Consider the following 15581-nt stretch of genomic DNA (forward strand, 5'->3'; position numbering starts at 1 on the left):
ACTTTCTTGCTCTTAGCCATTGCTAGATCCTGTTCTTATCTGCTCAGTTTTATTTGTCTGTGTCTATTTGTGAAACAATTCCCCCTGAATCCCATCGTTTGCTTCTTACTGGAATAGGACAGTGGATGCTGCAATCACATAATATTTAGAAATCACCAGTGAAACAGCAGACAACTCACTTAAGAACCCTCTGTTAGATACCAGAATCAGTTACAATGGTTTACACCAAGGTCCTCTGTTCTGGCGGGAACAGAGATTCAACCTGATTGGTCAAAGGGTCTGACAGCTCCCTATAAAAGGGCTGCTGTCAGACTGAACCTTCGCTGGATTGTACATAGTTGTTTCAGAGTTAATAAAGAGCTGTTGCTGCCTAAGCCTGAGTGTGCCTTTCCTTTACCCGATCTAGTAATTATATTTTGCTGCGAAAGGTCACACATTATCATAGTTACCATAAACAAGACCTTTTTTACGTAGCTTTGTGAAGGTGGTGTTTTGTAGACGTGTAGCAGGAAAAAGAAAAGGGAGGAAAGGGACATAAAGGAAAGCAATGAACCAAAAAGTAATTTTTTGACTGGACAAACTTGGGCTGAATCTGCCTCCTTCAAGCTGAGCTTGAGGCCTAGTCCCTTCAGTCACATACCCATTTATAGCTTTCTTCAAAACAATATCATTGCTACCTTCTGAGACACCTTTTACAATTTCTTTTTTCTTTTCATTCATAAACATTTTGAATACAGTGTATTGTCAGGGTATATCATTTACGAAAGAAAAATGAAAAAAGACAGTAAAGAATATTAACACCTACACTGGTAAAAATAGTAATAATATAACAAAATGGTTTTGCCTACGTTTCTTTTTTATATTAGCTTGTTTATAATTATCTTGAATGTAATGGCGTATTTATAATTATAGACCGTCTTTATATTTAGTTCATACATATCAATAATCTTTCTTCATCTAATTTCTACCTCTTATCTCTAACCACGGATAAAATCTATTCCATATCAAGTAATATTCTGTGTCATCTTTATCTTTTATTTTTAGTCAGTCTGTCCATATCTGCGCAATCTATTACATCCTCATCTGGTGGAATATTCTCATTCTTCCCGTATTTTGCATATATAGGTTTAGGTTTAGGTTTATTAAATTTATGGACCGCCCCCTCTCCCCGTAGGGACTCGGGGCGGTGTACAGACCATTCGTGTATAAAACAACAAAACATAACATAAAACATCAGACAAAACAACGCAAGCATACCGTCTGTATATACAACCCAAACTAATTAAATAATTAAAAACAATTCTAAAACCAATTTAAAACCCCAAAATTTAAAATTTAAAAAGCCATCCAGGAAGGTCAGTAGTGGGTGTTCCCTGTAAGTACAATTACAATTACAAATATAATCCTTGCTGCTGTCAGTACATGCAAAACTGGATACCATATCTCCCCCCCCTCCCCGGAAATATTGGTGCATCTTATATACTGAATACAGCCATTTTTGGCCTCCCAAAACCCCGCCTCCTCACCCCATTTTTGCTAAAAATGGGCCATTCTTTTACAAAAACTGAGCCTTTTTTGCCTTCTCTCAGCCACCAGCAACCCTCTGCAGGCTTCAGCAGGGCCGGGGCGAGGCAAAAATATTCCCATTTTTCCAGTAGAGTGGAGGGAGGGGTCACAGAAGGGTTAACACAGCCTGATTGGTCCATTTGACTGAGAGAAAACTTCTTAACCTTCGGCTTCTCCCGTTGGTTCCCAGTTTCCTCTCAGTCAAGGTCCAAGACTCAGGTTTGGTTCCTAGTAAGAGTTCTACTAGTCAGTATTAGTGTTATTTGTACTTTGAATTCGAATTTTTTTTTTTTTTAGTTAGAGATTTTTTTGTAGTGGTTCCGCCTTGCAGGGCTGTTGTTCGGCTGCCCTCAGAAGGCTGGGAAAGTCAGTGGGGGGGGGCGCTAGTTTCCTCCCCCCTCCTCAGGGATCGCTCCGGACTGGTGCCTGGGGTCTCAGGTGTGCCGGGCGACCCTGCGTCCTTTAAATTTCCTTTAAATTTCCTTTTTGTGAGACTCGCAGCGCGCTGGGGCTTTTCGGCGCGAAAGCGACTAATCAGCTTCAGATTCAAACCGCTTGCTTCCCGGGCCGGTTACAGCCCACGGAAGCGGCGCGGAGTCGTTTTTTTGCCTTTGGAGGGCTCCTCGTGGCTTAGGAGCCCAGCGGAGATCGGGAGTATTTTTCTGGAAAGGCGAGCTTGCAAGCGGCCACTCGCAGGCAATAGCAAGTAAGGGCGAGATAGGCGGCCATTTTTAGGCACGCTTTTGCTGGAGCACCGCCCAAAGAAGCCGGCGGCCATTTTGAGTCACGTGTTTGGGGCTTGCAACATGGAGAGGCTGTGAAAAACGTGGCAGTGCGGTTTGCAACTTTGCCGGAGGCCAGGAGCAGGCGATCCTCACCAGCTGAAGGCCCATTACTATCAAAAATTCGTTTCTGGAGCACGTGAGTGGGGATGGCAGATAGAGCAGAGGGCCAGCAGGCCGCGCCGGCTCAGGCAGGCGAAGATCAGGCTGAGCCCACTCCCCCAGTTAGGCCTCGGGTTTCTAGGCCTTCGGCTGAGGACAGGCCTTCAAGAGCTCTGCAGAGGGATGAGCTCAGGCGATCCAGGGCTATTGAGAAGGTCATTGAAAGAGCTGAGAAGAGACAGGCCAGGGATCCTAGGCCTAGATCCAGATCCCCACACCCGGTGGCTTCCTGCCCTCCCCCACCTGTAGCCAGGGGGTTCAGCCCTTCCTCTTCCTCTGCTTCACCATGCAGGTCTGATAGGAGTCAGGAGCGGGGGGGCCCTCGCTCTCCTTCTGCTTCCCTGGGGACTAGAGAGGCAGATAGGGGGGACCCATTGGAAGGTACCTCTGCAGGTCCCGTTAGGGGTAGGAGATCCAGCAGGACCTATGTGGCACCAGACTGTGATTCAGAAGGTGATGAGGAGGATCTAGAACACCTCCCTGAGAATCTCAAAAGACTTATTTCTGCAGCCATTTCCAGGGGCATTTCTCAAAGAGACAGGCCTTACCACCACAGTCGAGTTACTCCCTTTGGTAGGTCCAGATCTAGGGCTTCTTCCCCTTCCCTCATGAGTGAGGTCTCCTCTAGGGGGGAGGCACGGAGGGATGATTGGGGGTTCTCTGAGGAGGAGGATGCGGCTCCTGAGCCGCCTCGTTCTTCCAACCTTTTCCTCCAGGCCATGTTCAAACCATTGCTTAAGAAGGCTAGGAGGACCACCAAGGTGGGCACGGGGGACCCCACAGTCCCACCGCCCACGGATCCAGACATGGTCATGTTCTCAGCGACGGCCATCAATAAGGAGGAGATTCCTGCTCCTCCTCTTTTCTTAGAGGTGGCTACTAGCCAATGGGCTCGTCCTTCTAACTTTTCCCCACCAGGCAGCAACGACCGTCGCGCCTACAACATGGAAAAGTCCTTTGTGCAGGCTATTCAGCTCCCAGTTATAGATCAGCCCATAGCAGCTCTAGTCTCCTCTTCCCCGGTGGTCTCGGGGGACGCGGCAGACAAACTTAAGCCAGAGGACAAGAGGGCGGAGCTCACTTTACGTAAAAATTATAAGGCCTCAGCATGGGCAGTGCGGGCGGCGGCTGCCGCCTCGTACTTTAACCGCACAACGGTTATGTGGCTACGCCAGCTTCAGGATCGCATTCCGATCCAAGATGAGCGTGTACACCAGGATTTGGCTAAAATAATGGCAGCATGTGAGTATTCGGCTGATGCGACCCTAGACGCTGTTAGATTTGGTTCAAGTGCCTTGGCCACCTCTGTGGCCTCCCGTCGGCTCCTGTGGCTCAGGAACTGGCAGATGGACTATAAGGCCAAGTGGGACCTGGTGGCTGCCCCCTTTGCAGGTCCAAATTTGTTCGGGGCCTCCTTGGACCCGATTTTGGTGGAGAACAAAGATAAGAAGAAGGTTATGCCTACATCCACCAAGAAGGCGGAGTCCCGTAGTCACCCCTATCGCAGGCCCCAGTTCAAGTCCTATGACAGGGATCAGGATCAGCGATACCAACCGTACAGGCGGGACAAGGCATTCAATAGGCAGAACTTTCAGGATCGTTCTAGGTATCAGCCGCAGTCCAAGCGGCCCTTTCGAGGGGGGGGGGGCGGCCGCCCCTTCCGCAGAGGGAAATGACTCGAACCCGAGTCATCCCATCGGAGGCCGCCTGGCACTGTATGCGGACGAGTGGGATCGGATCACATCAGACGGTTGGGTCAGGGCGACCGTTCGCCACGGCCTAAGGTTGGAGTTCCTCTCCAAGCCCCCGAGTTTTTTCAAAGTCTTTCCCCCGGCTCGGGATCCGGAACGCCGTCGTCTCATGGACCTCGCTGTCGCCCATCTTCTAGACATCAGGGCTGTGGAGGTCGTTCCGGAGCCGGAGAGGGGTCTGGGCTACTACTCACACCTGTTCGTAGTCCCAAAATCCTCGGGGGGTTGGAGGGCAATCCTCAACCTGAAACGCTTGAACCGCTACTTAGTTTACAGGCGGTTCAAGATGGCGTCCCTAAAATCAATCCTGCAGGGCATTCGGAAGGGGGATTACATGGCCTCAGTAGATTTGACGGAGGCCTATCTCCACGTCCCCATCCTTCAGTCTCACCGGTGTTATCTCAGGTTCTCTCACCGGGGCAGGCATTACCAGTACCGGGCTCTTCCGTTTGGTCTGGCCTCAGCCCTGCGGACGTTCACCAAGGTCCTAGCAGCACTGGCGGCTTACCTGCGTTCCATCCCGGTGAGACTTCAGTGCTACTTGGACGACGTCCTCGTTCAGGCGGAGTCCCTTCCCAGAGCCACGTCGGATCTTCGGCTGACGATCCGTTGGCTTCAGGCGTTGGGGTTTTCTGTGAACTTTCCCAAGAGCCACCTGTCCCCATCCAGGCAGATCCTACACTTAGGGACAGTGATAGACTCCGAGTCAGGGAGGGTCCGCCTGTCCCCAGACCGCTTGTCCAGCCTACACCAGCTGGTCTCCGTACGAAAAAGAAGGTCTGTTTCCATCCTGACCTTGTCTCAACTCCTGGGGAAGATGGTCTCTTGTATAGGGATAGTGCCCTGGGCCCGGCTCCACCTGCGACCTCTCCAGTGGGCCCTGATTCCAGTCCAAAGAAGGATGATGAGCAACTCTTTGCGGTCAGTTCCTCTACCAGCGGAGGTGAGGCTCTCTCTTCGGTGGTGGATGTCCCCAGCGCTGCAGCAGGGAGCTTGCTTTTGGGAGCCCGAGAGAGTCACCGTGACGACGGATGCCAGCCTCTTCGACTGGGGCGCCGTGATGGACTCCGACATGACCCAGGGACGTTGGTCTGCCTCGGATCTCCGCCACAACATCAATTGGCTGGAGCTGAAAGCCGCAAGACTTGCCCTTCGGACTTTTCGTCATCACCTGCGGGGACGCCATGTCCTCCTGCTCACGGACAATGTGGCGACAAAGGCCCATGTCAATCGCCAGGGGGGCACCCACTCCCGTTCCCTTTGGCGAGAGGCGCAGTTGTTGGGCTTGTGGGCGGAGAGACACTTAGCATCGATAGTGGCGGAACACATCTCAGGAGTGTCCAATCTTCAGGCGGATTGGCTGAGCCGCACAACCCTGGACGATGGCGAGTGGCAACTGGGCCCGGAGTTGTTTCGGAAGATATGCAGCAGATTCGGCACGCCCCGGGTTGATCTGTTCGCCTCCCCCGACAACGCTCAGCTGCCGCGGTTCTTTACCCGTTTCCAGTCTCCGTCGGCGGAAGGAGCGGATGCTCTCAGGAGCCGGTGGCCCCCGGGCCTTCTTTATGCCTTTCCTCCCCTTCCCCTCGTTCCCCGTACGATAAGGAAGATAGTCACAGAGAGGGCTCTCGTTATCCTGTTAGCCCCGTACTGGCCGAGGAGACCCTGGTTCGCAGACCTGGTCCAGCTGTCGGTAGCAGACCCCTGGAGGATTCCCCCAGGGGAGGTCGTTCTGAGTCAGAGGGCTTTGCATCACCCAGGGCCTCAGTGGCTTCATCTGACCGCCTGGCTCTTGAACGGGGGATCCTGAGGGGGAAGAGACTATCGTCGGGAGTTATAGCCACCTTAGAGGCGTCTAGGAGGCCGTCCACGGTTAGGATTTACAATGCCACATGGAAGGCGTTTGCGAAGTGGTGTATCCCATTGGGGTTGGATCCCTCTAGGGCTACCGTCCCGAACGTCTTGGAGTTCCTCCAGAAGGGGTTAGAGGACGGTTTGTCGCATAATACGCTCCGACGACAAGTGGCGGCTTTGGCCACCATTCTGGGGGGGAGGGTTCCCCCACCCTTTCCCGTTCTCCCCTGATTAAGCGTTTCCTGAAGGGGGCGGCTAACATCCGTCCGCCTCCGGTTCATAGATTCCCGACCTGGGACCTTACCCTGGTCCTCAAGGCCCTGACGGGCCCCCCGTTCGAACCGCTCAGGACAGTGCACATGCGCCTTCTCACTCTTAAAGTGGTGTTTTTAGTGGTCATTACATCGGCCAGGCGCATTTCAGAATTGGGGGCCCTTTCTTCTCGCAGTGATTTGTGTATTATCCACCAGGACAGGGTTGTCCTGCGTTTGGATCCTTCGTTTATTCCGAAGGTGAATTCTCAATTCCATAGGGCCCAGGAGGTTGTACTTCCTAATTTCTGTCCAAATCCTTCAAGGGATCAGGAGTTTGTGTGGCACAGGCTGGATGTCCGCCGCGCCGTCCGCATATACCTGAAGCGGACGGAGGGCGTTAGGAAGACCGAGGCATTGTTCGTCTCTTTTCAGCCGGGCTTGTTAGGACGCAAGGTGTCTTCTTCCACTATTGGAAGATGGATTAGGTTGGCCATAGTTGAGGCCTACGGGGCCTCGGGGAAGGTTCCCCCGTTGGGGATCACTGCCCACTCCACCCGCAGTGCCGCTACCACTGCGGCCTGGGCTACCAGGGCACCCTTCGAGGATATTTGCAGAGCGGCCACATGGGCCTCCCCTATACCTTTTATAGGCATTACCGTTTGGATGCCTATGCCTCTGCTGAAGCATCCTTTGGGCGGAGGGTCCTCCAGAGGGTGGTGGCCGATCCTTCACTTGGGACCCAGTCTGCCCTCCCGGGGACGTAGCTTGGGTATGTCCCTTCTGTGACCCCTCCCTCCACTCTACTGGAAAAAGAACGTTGGACTTACCTGAACGTTTTTTTCGGTTGAGTGGAGGGAGGGGTCACATTCCTGCCCTAGTTAGATTGACAGGGTCCGGGAAGTGTAGGATCGGGGGGCCCAGGGGGGGCTTGCCCTTGTCTGTGTTTGTTGTTACAGATGCATGCCACGACATCGCGGAAACTGGGAACCAACGGGAGAAGCCGAAGGTTAAGAAGTTTTCTCTCAGTCAAATGGACCAATCAGGCTGTGTTAACCCTTCTGTGACCCCTCCCTCCACTCAACCGAAAAAAACGTTCAGGTAAGACCAACGTTCTTTTTGTGAAAAACAGGCGAAAAATGGGACTTTTTTGCAAAAACAGAGGGTTTTTTGCCTTCCCTCAGCCCCCGGCAGTCCTCTGCTGGCTTCAGCAGGGCCGGGGCAAGGCAAAAACGGGGGTGTTTTTGCCTTGCCCCAGCCCTGCTGAAGCCTGCAGAGGGCTGCTGGGGCTGAGGGAAGGCAAAAACATTTTTCTTATTTACCTCTTCAAAATCTTGGTGCGCCTTATACACCAGTGCGTCTTATAGCCTCAAAAATACAGTATGTAGTCCCCTTATCATAACCCTCTGGCATCATACCCAACAGAAATACCTGGTTTCAGGTCTATACGTCGTTTAATAATCTTTTCCAACCAGTTATGTATTTTCTTCCAATATTTTCTTGTTTACATGCAAGTCCACCACATATGATAGTAAGTACCTGGAGTCTGATTGCATTTCCAGCATTTGGCAGACAGATAACTGAACGTTTTTGCCAATCTTGCCCCTGGTAGGTGCCACCTGTAACATATTTTATAAAGATTTTCTTTATAAGCCATAGCCATTGTCAATTTATAGTTCCTCTCCCAAAGTTTTTGCCATTTCTCTAATTCTATAGTGTAACAAAAAAAATTGCCCATACAATCATTGTTTCTTTGATTTATTCCTCTTCCATTGTATAACTCAATAGAGAATTATATTTTTAAAATTAGTTTTTCATCTGTCCCTAATAGGATCTTATCAAGTGTTGTTGGTTCTTTATAAAGACCTCCTATTTTTTACATCTTTCTTGTATCTTGCTTGTAACTGCAAATACAGCCACCAGACCAAATCCACCCCTTGGTTTTGTAATTGTTGTCTTGTTTTAAGTTCACCATTCTCCTCTAAAATGTCTTTATAGAATACATTTTTTCCAGGTCGATAAGATTTGGATATATCAGTGCTTCCACTGTGGAGAACCATACTAGTACTTTCATATAGTTTTGTACTTTAATTTTTTCCCATATACAAAGCAAAGCATTCCTCACATAATGCCTTTCAAAATATTTATGCACTGTACTCCTTCCATACCATAGGAAAGCATGCCATCCTAGTTGGAGATCATGTCCCTCTAATAGTAGCAATCTTCTGTGTTTCAAGTTTATCCAATCTTTTACCCATATGAATACAGATGCCTGATAATATAGTTCACAGTCTGGTAGTCCAAAGCCACCATTGCTTTTAGAATCCTGTAGCATTTTCATTTTTACTCTTGTTTTGTTTGCCTTGCCACATATACTTCAAGATTATTCTATTTAGTTCTCAGAAATATTTTTTCTCTAATTTTAGACGGTATTGTTTGGAAAAGGAAAACTAATTTTGGTAGTGTATTCATTTTTATGTGGGCTATTCTGCCTATCAGAGATGGTTGTAGGTTCCTCCACCTTTCCAGGGCCAGCTTATTTTGTTGCATTAGTTTTATATAGTTGTCCTCTTTAATTGTTACACATCTTGCTTTTAGGTGGATGCCTAAATATTTAACCTTTTTTAATCTGTAGATCTATTTTCTCTATCAATTCTCTTTTGTTGTTGTTTATCTGTAAGGTTTTTAACTATTACTTTAGTTTTTACTTTGTTTATTTTCAACCCTGTCACCTCTCCCTATTCCTCAATTTAGGACCAGTTTCTAGTGGTTCTTCTAATATAAAAACTAAATCATCTGCAAACGCTTGTAATTTATATTTTTCTTTTTTGATTTCCATTCCTTTTATTTCTGGATCCTGTCTAATACTTCTGGTTGGGATAGTTTTAAAATACTTTTAAAAAATTAAAAAAAAACACATGAAAGACCAACAACACATAACATATAAAACTCTCATCCATTACATACAGCATGTCATCTGGTTACAAGTGTTTGTGCATCCGTATTTTCAATTACATATACGATCACTAGATTTCCATCAAATATAACTAAGTACCTCACTTTCATTGTACATCATGTATTCATACAATTAACATTCCTTCCTTTTCAGCAAACCTAATTCCCTTGCATCCTTAATTATCTATTTAATAACAATATACCTTTATATAATCACCTATCTCATTCTAGTTATTTTTAGTGTGAAAGAATTTTCCAACTGTTTGTGTTTATACATCACTACCTTCAATTATGCATAGTCTCGCCAATCATCCATCAAGTATGCTTATGTTCATTGTTGTCCTTGTGCATTATAAATTCAAGCACAAATGTTATTCCATCGTTTTTAAACAGTGTTCTAAATATTCACTTCATACATGTACCAATCTTTCATTACTTCCTTATTAAACTGTTTAACAACAAAATATCTTTATAATATACATCACTACTTACAATTATGCATAATATCACCAATCATCTATCAAATATACATAGGTTCATTATTATCCTTCATTTTAGAACAAAATATTCTAAATTATTCAATTCATATATATACCAGTCTTCATTGTATCGTTATTAATCTATTTAACAACAAAATGTCTTTATATTATCTCCTTCAATTGAAACATGAATAAAACATTTTTCATTTCCAGGTTTTTTTTATCAAGCCACTGATAAAACAAGTCCCATATCTTACAGAATTGCTCATCTTGTTCTCTAATTTCAAATGTCAATTTACTCATTTCAGCACACTCCATTATTTTTCGAATAATCCTCCTGTTTTGGTATTTTCTCATTTTTCCAGTTTTTTGCAAATACAATTCTAGCTGCTGTTAAAACATTTACAATCAGATATTTCAAGTCTTTATAGTAAGTTTCTGGTATAATTCCAAATAAAAAAAAATCTCTGATTTAAAGTCTATGTGTTTATGTATCATTTTCTCCAACCACATGTGAATTTTAGTCCAGTATCTTTTGGCTTCAGTGCAAGTCCACCACATGTGGTAATATGAGCCTGGTGTCTGATGACATTTCCAACACTTTTCTGACTTATTCTTGAACATACTTGCAATTCTTGTACTGATGCCACCTGTAAAACATCATGCAAATTTTCTTTATATGCAGTTGACATTGTCATTTTATAACTTTGAGACCTCAGTTTCTGCCATTTCTCTAACTCAGTCCCCTGTCCAAAATTTCCCCCAAGCTATCATAGTTTCTTTGACTTGTTCCTCTTGTAGTTTAACCTCTAATAAATAACCATATAATTTTAAATTACTTTTTCATCAGTACCTGTTAAAATCTTATCTAGCTCAGTCATTTTGTTGTAAAGACCTTCTGATTTTGTATCTTCATTATATCTAGAGTGTATCTGCACATATGAATACCAATTCATTTCTATGCCTTCTTGTTTCAACTCTTGCATAGATTTGAGTCCACCCTCTGCATTCAATATAATAAGCCTTTTATTTCTGGATCTAATACTTCTGGTTGGGATAGTTTACTTTTGAATATAGCTTATTAAGATTGTTGTCAAACTTATATTTCAGGATGAGGAGGGGGGATCCGTTGCTGTTGTTTTATTTCCTCTTAATTCAAAATGGAAATTTGATGACCACAAGTGGCACAGTCATAGCTGGTATAATAACAGAACTAATGCAGTGTTACATAGCTGAGTATTTATGGAGGGTTTCTGCATGAAAGATGATCTCATTTATGCATTTTTAAATAATCTTTTAGCATTATGCTGTATATTATTTATTCTTTGCTCCTTTATCTATGATAGTGAACTGCTCATAATATTTTGCAGCAATATAAGAGATAAGGGTTTGATGCTTCCCCACGCGCCTATTTCTATCTCCTAGGGAGGCTACCAGTGATTTCAGAAACATTTTGTTTTTTGTTTTTAGCGGATCACCAATCATTCTGTCTGGGAAGAAATGCAATCTATGAACGGCATCCGTATGAGATCATCTTCTATTGTGCAAGGAAACGAACTGGAGAATTGTCTACTCATATGGCTCTTATCGCTATGTTTTTCACCCTTTATGTATTTCTTGGCACAAACTCTTTCAAGAGAGAAAAGGAAATTGAAGGAAGTGATGAAGACGATGGGACTACGAGATGCAGCTTTCTGGTGAGCTATGAGCTGGGCTGTGGTTTCTTCTTGTCACTTGAAACCATCAACTTCATGGGAGAAAGAAAGCAGGAGTCCACTGCTACCCAGGGCACTTAGTACACAATTAAGTAAGCCAAGCGTTGGTCCTGAAACTGTTGATGAAAATAGTGATTCTGTGTTGTTTTCTCTCCAATTTAGACATTTACCTGAGTGAACAGTGTTGTTATGAAGTTGTGGATCTCCTTGCTTCCCTATCTTAGAGAGATGCAGTTAAATCGGGGGTGGGTTCCTGCCAGTTCTAACCTCTTCTATAGAAGAGGTTCCACAAATCTACAGTGCCGTTTAGAACCGGTTCCAGCTCCTTCCCCCGGCCCGTCCACACATCATCAAGATGAAGAGCGAGAGGAGGAATTCTGGAACTTGAAGTCCACAAGTTTTAAAAGCTGTTTTTTCTCTAAAGGGTTAGGGGTGCAAGGGTCTTGTAACTTGACAGCTTTAAGACTTGCGTGCTAAAATGCCAGTTTCTGAGCCAACATTTTGGTTGCTAAGCAAGAGCATTGTTAAGTGAGTTTCACCACATTTTACAAGTTGGCCACCCAGTCACATGGCTGGCAAGCCACTCCCATCCGGTCACATGGCTGGCAAGCCACTCCCACCCAGTCAAATGGCCGGCAAGCCACTCCCACAAAGCAGGCCACACCTACGGAAGAGGTTCTAAAAAATTTGAAACCCACCACTGAGTTAAATGCACCTAAATATTTTTTCATTTGTGATTTTACAAAATCATTTAAAAAAAATACAGGGCAGAGGATCCTTTTGGGGTTCTGTTATTATTATTTGCATAGTTATTTCAGTGACATATGGACATTAGTGACATTACAAGAAAGTTAACTCACTCTCTCTCTCTCTCTCTCTCTCTCTCTCTCTCTTGTAGGCTTTCCTGGGGTTTGCTGTATAGTGCGTACATATTGATTTTGTCCGGTGCATTTGCATTTCTTTTGCAACATTTCCATCTTCACTTGATCAACATTTCTACATTGTTTGTTCTGTTCTTCCTTTATGGTATATCATCCGTAAGTCCTTCATGTTTGTTTTCAGCATATTTTCCTGCACTGTTGAAATTCATAATAGTTAAACTCTTTCGATATCTCTTTGAACTTTCTCAATATATATTTCTCTTTTGCTGTAGAATTACAACTGTATTTTTCAGAGTATAAGACACACCTTTCCTCCCCCAAAAAGAGAGTGAAAATTTGGATGCGTCCTATACACTGAATGTAGCCCCACCCACCCCCACCCGAGGCCAAAAATGCAAAGCATGGAGGCAACGCATGGTCTGTGGCTGTGATGGCGAACCTTTGGCACCCTTGCCACAGGTGGCACATGGAGCCATATTTGCCGGCACAGCAACCCTCGGCAGCCCTCAGCTCTGGCATGCATGTGTGTACCAGCCAGCTAATTTTTGGGCTTCCGGAGGGACGGGGGAGGCCATTTTCACCCTCCCCAGGCTTCAGGAAAGCCTCCGGAGCCTGGGAAGGATGAAAATCTGCCCCGTGTGAGGGTCGCTCGGCCATGTGTGGTGGTGGGGTCACTCACACATGTACAGGTGGGTGGGTAGGCACGCATGCATGTGCAATAGTGCACACACACACAGTTTTGGCACACCTTTAGAAAAAGGTTTACCCATCACTGGCCTGTAGCAATCCCTGCAGCCCTGGAACAACGGATTGGGGGTATTCTGGCAGTCTGATCCACCCGCCAATCAGCCGTGCTGAATCAGGCTGCAATAAGTGCTGAAGCTGACCTGGCTGGTCAGAGTTTGCAGCAGCAATCACATTCAGAAAGCACAGTAACCGATTCATCAGGATTCAAAATAATAATAATATACAATACATTACCAAAAGCAGGTTTTCCAAGGTAGCACTAAATACAAGCAAAACACAAGCAGTTTCACTTTCACTTTTCAGCTAAGCTAGGCTCCTTCCTGTCTCCTTGTTGCTCACACAGCAAACTTCAGAGTCCAAATAGTCCTCATTGGCTGACTTAGTTAGTTATGCCTATTTATTGACTGACCTTTTTATCATGTGTCAGCTGAATACCATGGATGCTGGTAGACAGAGGCAGAATTTTTCTTATTATTATTTTTATGCCCCAAAACTAAGGTGTGTCTTATACTCTGGAGCGTCTTATACTCCAATAAATATGGTACTTCATTCATTGAATGAGATATTAGTAAAGAAAACATTTCTTATTAAAATGGCAGTTCTCTCTCTTTCAGATATGCTTCTGTTTCATGATGAGTTCACTCCTAAAGAAGGCCAAAACCACTGCCTTTGTCGTCCTCCTCTTCAGTCTTTGTTTTGGAGTCCTTAGTATCACAACCTTATTCAAGTTAATGCCTTCAGCTTTGGAATTAATTTTGAACATATTCTGCCCATTTGCTTTTGGTGCGGGGTTTTTAAAGGTTGAGTATTATGCTGTTTCATTAAAACACCACCCTTCTAAGTAGAGTAGAACATGCCTGATATATGATGCAAGTCAGTGACGTGCGGTGAGATTTATGGCTGGTGAGGCACCAATGTCATCACAATCAGATTTATGGGGGAGGGGATTTCCAACAAAACGCAGCAACCGGAGAAAAGCAGCGAGGGGCGAGGAAGCTCGTCGGGGAGAGCCACGTGCTGTTTTCGCCTTAGATTCCTCTCCTCTCCTCTCCTCTCCTCTGCGCACGGACCTTTCCTACTGGGCTTTCTCCCAGCAACCTCACCAGCTGCTTCTTTTGCCATGACGTTTCCCAGCATGGCAAAATACTTTTTTTCCCTTCACCTTCCAGCCAACCAAGAAGCGCCCTATCTGAGCCTCAGCCACCAATTGATCATTTGCAGCTTGGCCCGGACCACGGGGCCACGGGGGAAAGCTCGCAAGGGGAAAGCCCTTTCTTTCGCCCGTGGCAGAGCTCAGGCATTCTCTCCTCTCCACCAACACCCCACAGACTAAAGCACTTTCTTTTGCCCGCCTGATCTCTGCTGCGAGCTCAGGCGGGCGAAAGAAAGTGCTTTAGTTCTTTCGCCTGCTGAGAGAGAGAGAGAGAGAGAGTGAATCCCTCCTTCCTTCAGCCCAACACTCTCGCCAGCGAAGGAAGGAGGGATACACTCACTCTCTCTCTCTCTCTCACACACACAAATGGCAAATCCGAGCAGCCGCTGTTGGGAGCCCGTCACATACATTTGGGTAATGGGAGGGGGGTTCTTGCACGCCTTCAGAAGCTTTCTGAAGGCGTGCAAGAAAGCCCCCCCCCCAATTGCCCGAACGTATGTGACGGGATTCACTCTCTCTCTCTCTCTCTCTCACATACATACACACACACACACACAAATGGCAAATCCGAGTAGCTGCTGCCGGGAACCCGTCACATACATTTGGGCAATGTGGGGGGGCTTTCTTGCACGCCTTCAGAAAGCTTCTCTCTCTCTCTCTCTCTCTCTCTCACACACACACACACACACACACACACACACAAATGGCAAATCCGAGTAGCTGCTGCTGGGAGCCCGTCACATACATTTGGGCAATGGCGGGGGGGCTTTCTTGCATGCCTTCAGAAGCCCCCCCCCATTGCCCGAACGTATGTGACGGGATTCACTCTCTCTCTCTCTCTCTCTCTCTCACACACACACACACACACAAACACACACACACAAATGGCAAATCCGAGTAGCTGCTGCTGGGAGCCCGTCACATACATTCGGGCAATGGGGGGGGGGCTTTCTTGCACGCCTTCAGAAAGCCTCCCCCCTGCCTGAACGTGTGTGATGGGCTCCCAGCAGCGGCTGCTCGGATTTGCCATTTGAGAGAGAGAGAGAGTGTATCCCTCCTTCCTCCAGTCCAACACTCTCACTGGCATCCCGGCCAGATGAGACGGACTGCAGAGAGGGTCTCCTCGAGTCTAGGACAGCGAGTCATTCAATGGGAAAGTTGCCTCTTGGAAGGAATAACCCGGCTTGGCTCCCGCTTTCGATCTGCCGCCCAATGACTGAACGGAGAAGCGAAGAGGCAGGAGAGACGAGGCAGGAGAGACGAAGCGGGAGCCAAGCCGGGTCAT

At 46.5% G+C, this 15581-nt stretch overlaps 1 protein-coding gene across 2 annotated transcripts in view; it reads left to right on the forward strand.

Annotated features, from left to right (window-relative positions):
* The window catches only part of LOC309399160 (ABC-type organic anion transporter ABCA8-like), a 79642-nt gene that overhangs the window by 10154 nt on the left and 53907 nt on the right, over positions 1-15581 (forward strand). For both annotated transcript variants that reach the window (XM_081966707.1, XM_081966708.1), the window contains 3 exons: positions 11271-11497; positions 12414-12552; positions 13758-13943. In XM_081966707.1, coding sequence (XP_081822833.1) covers positions 11271-11497; positions 12414-12552; positions 13758-13943 — 552 coding nt within the window. The remainder of the gene's footprint in view (positions 1-11270; positions 11498-12413; positions 12553-13757; positions 13944-15581) is intronic.

This window comes from Natrix helvetica (genome assembly GCF_964273705.1).
Source record: "Natrix helvetica genome assembly, chromosome: 1".
Classification (NCBI taxonomy): domain Eukaryota; kingdom Metazoa; phylum Chordata; class Lepidosauria; order Squamata; family Natricidae; genus Natrix; species Natrix helvetica.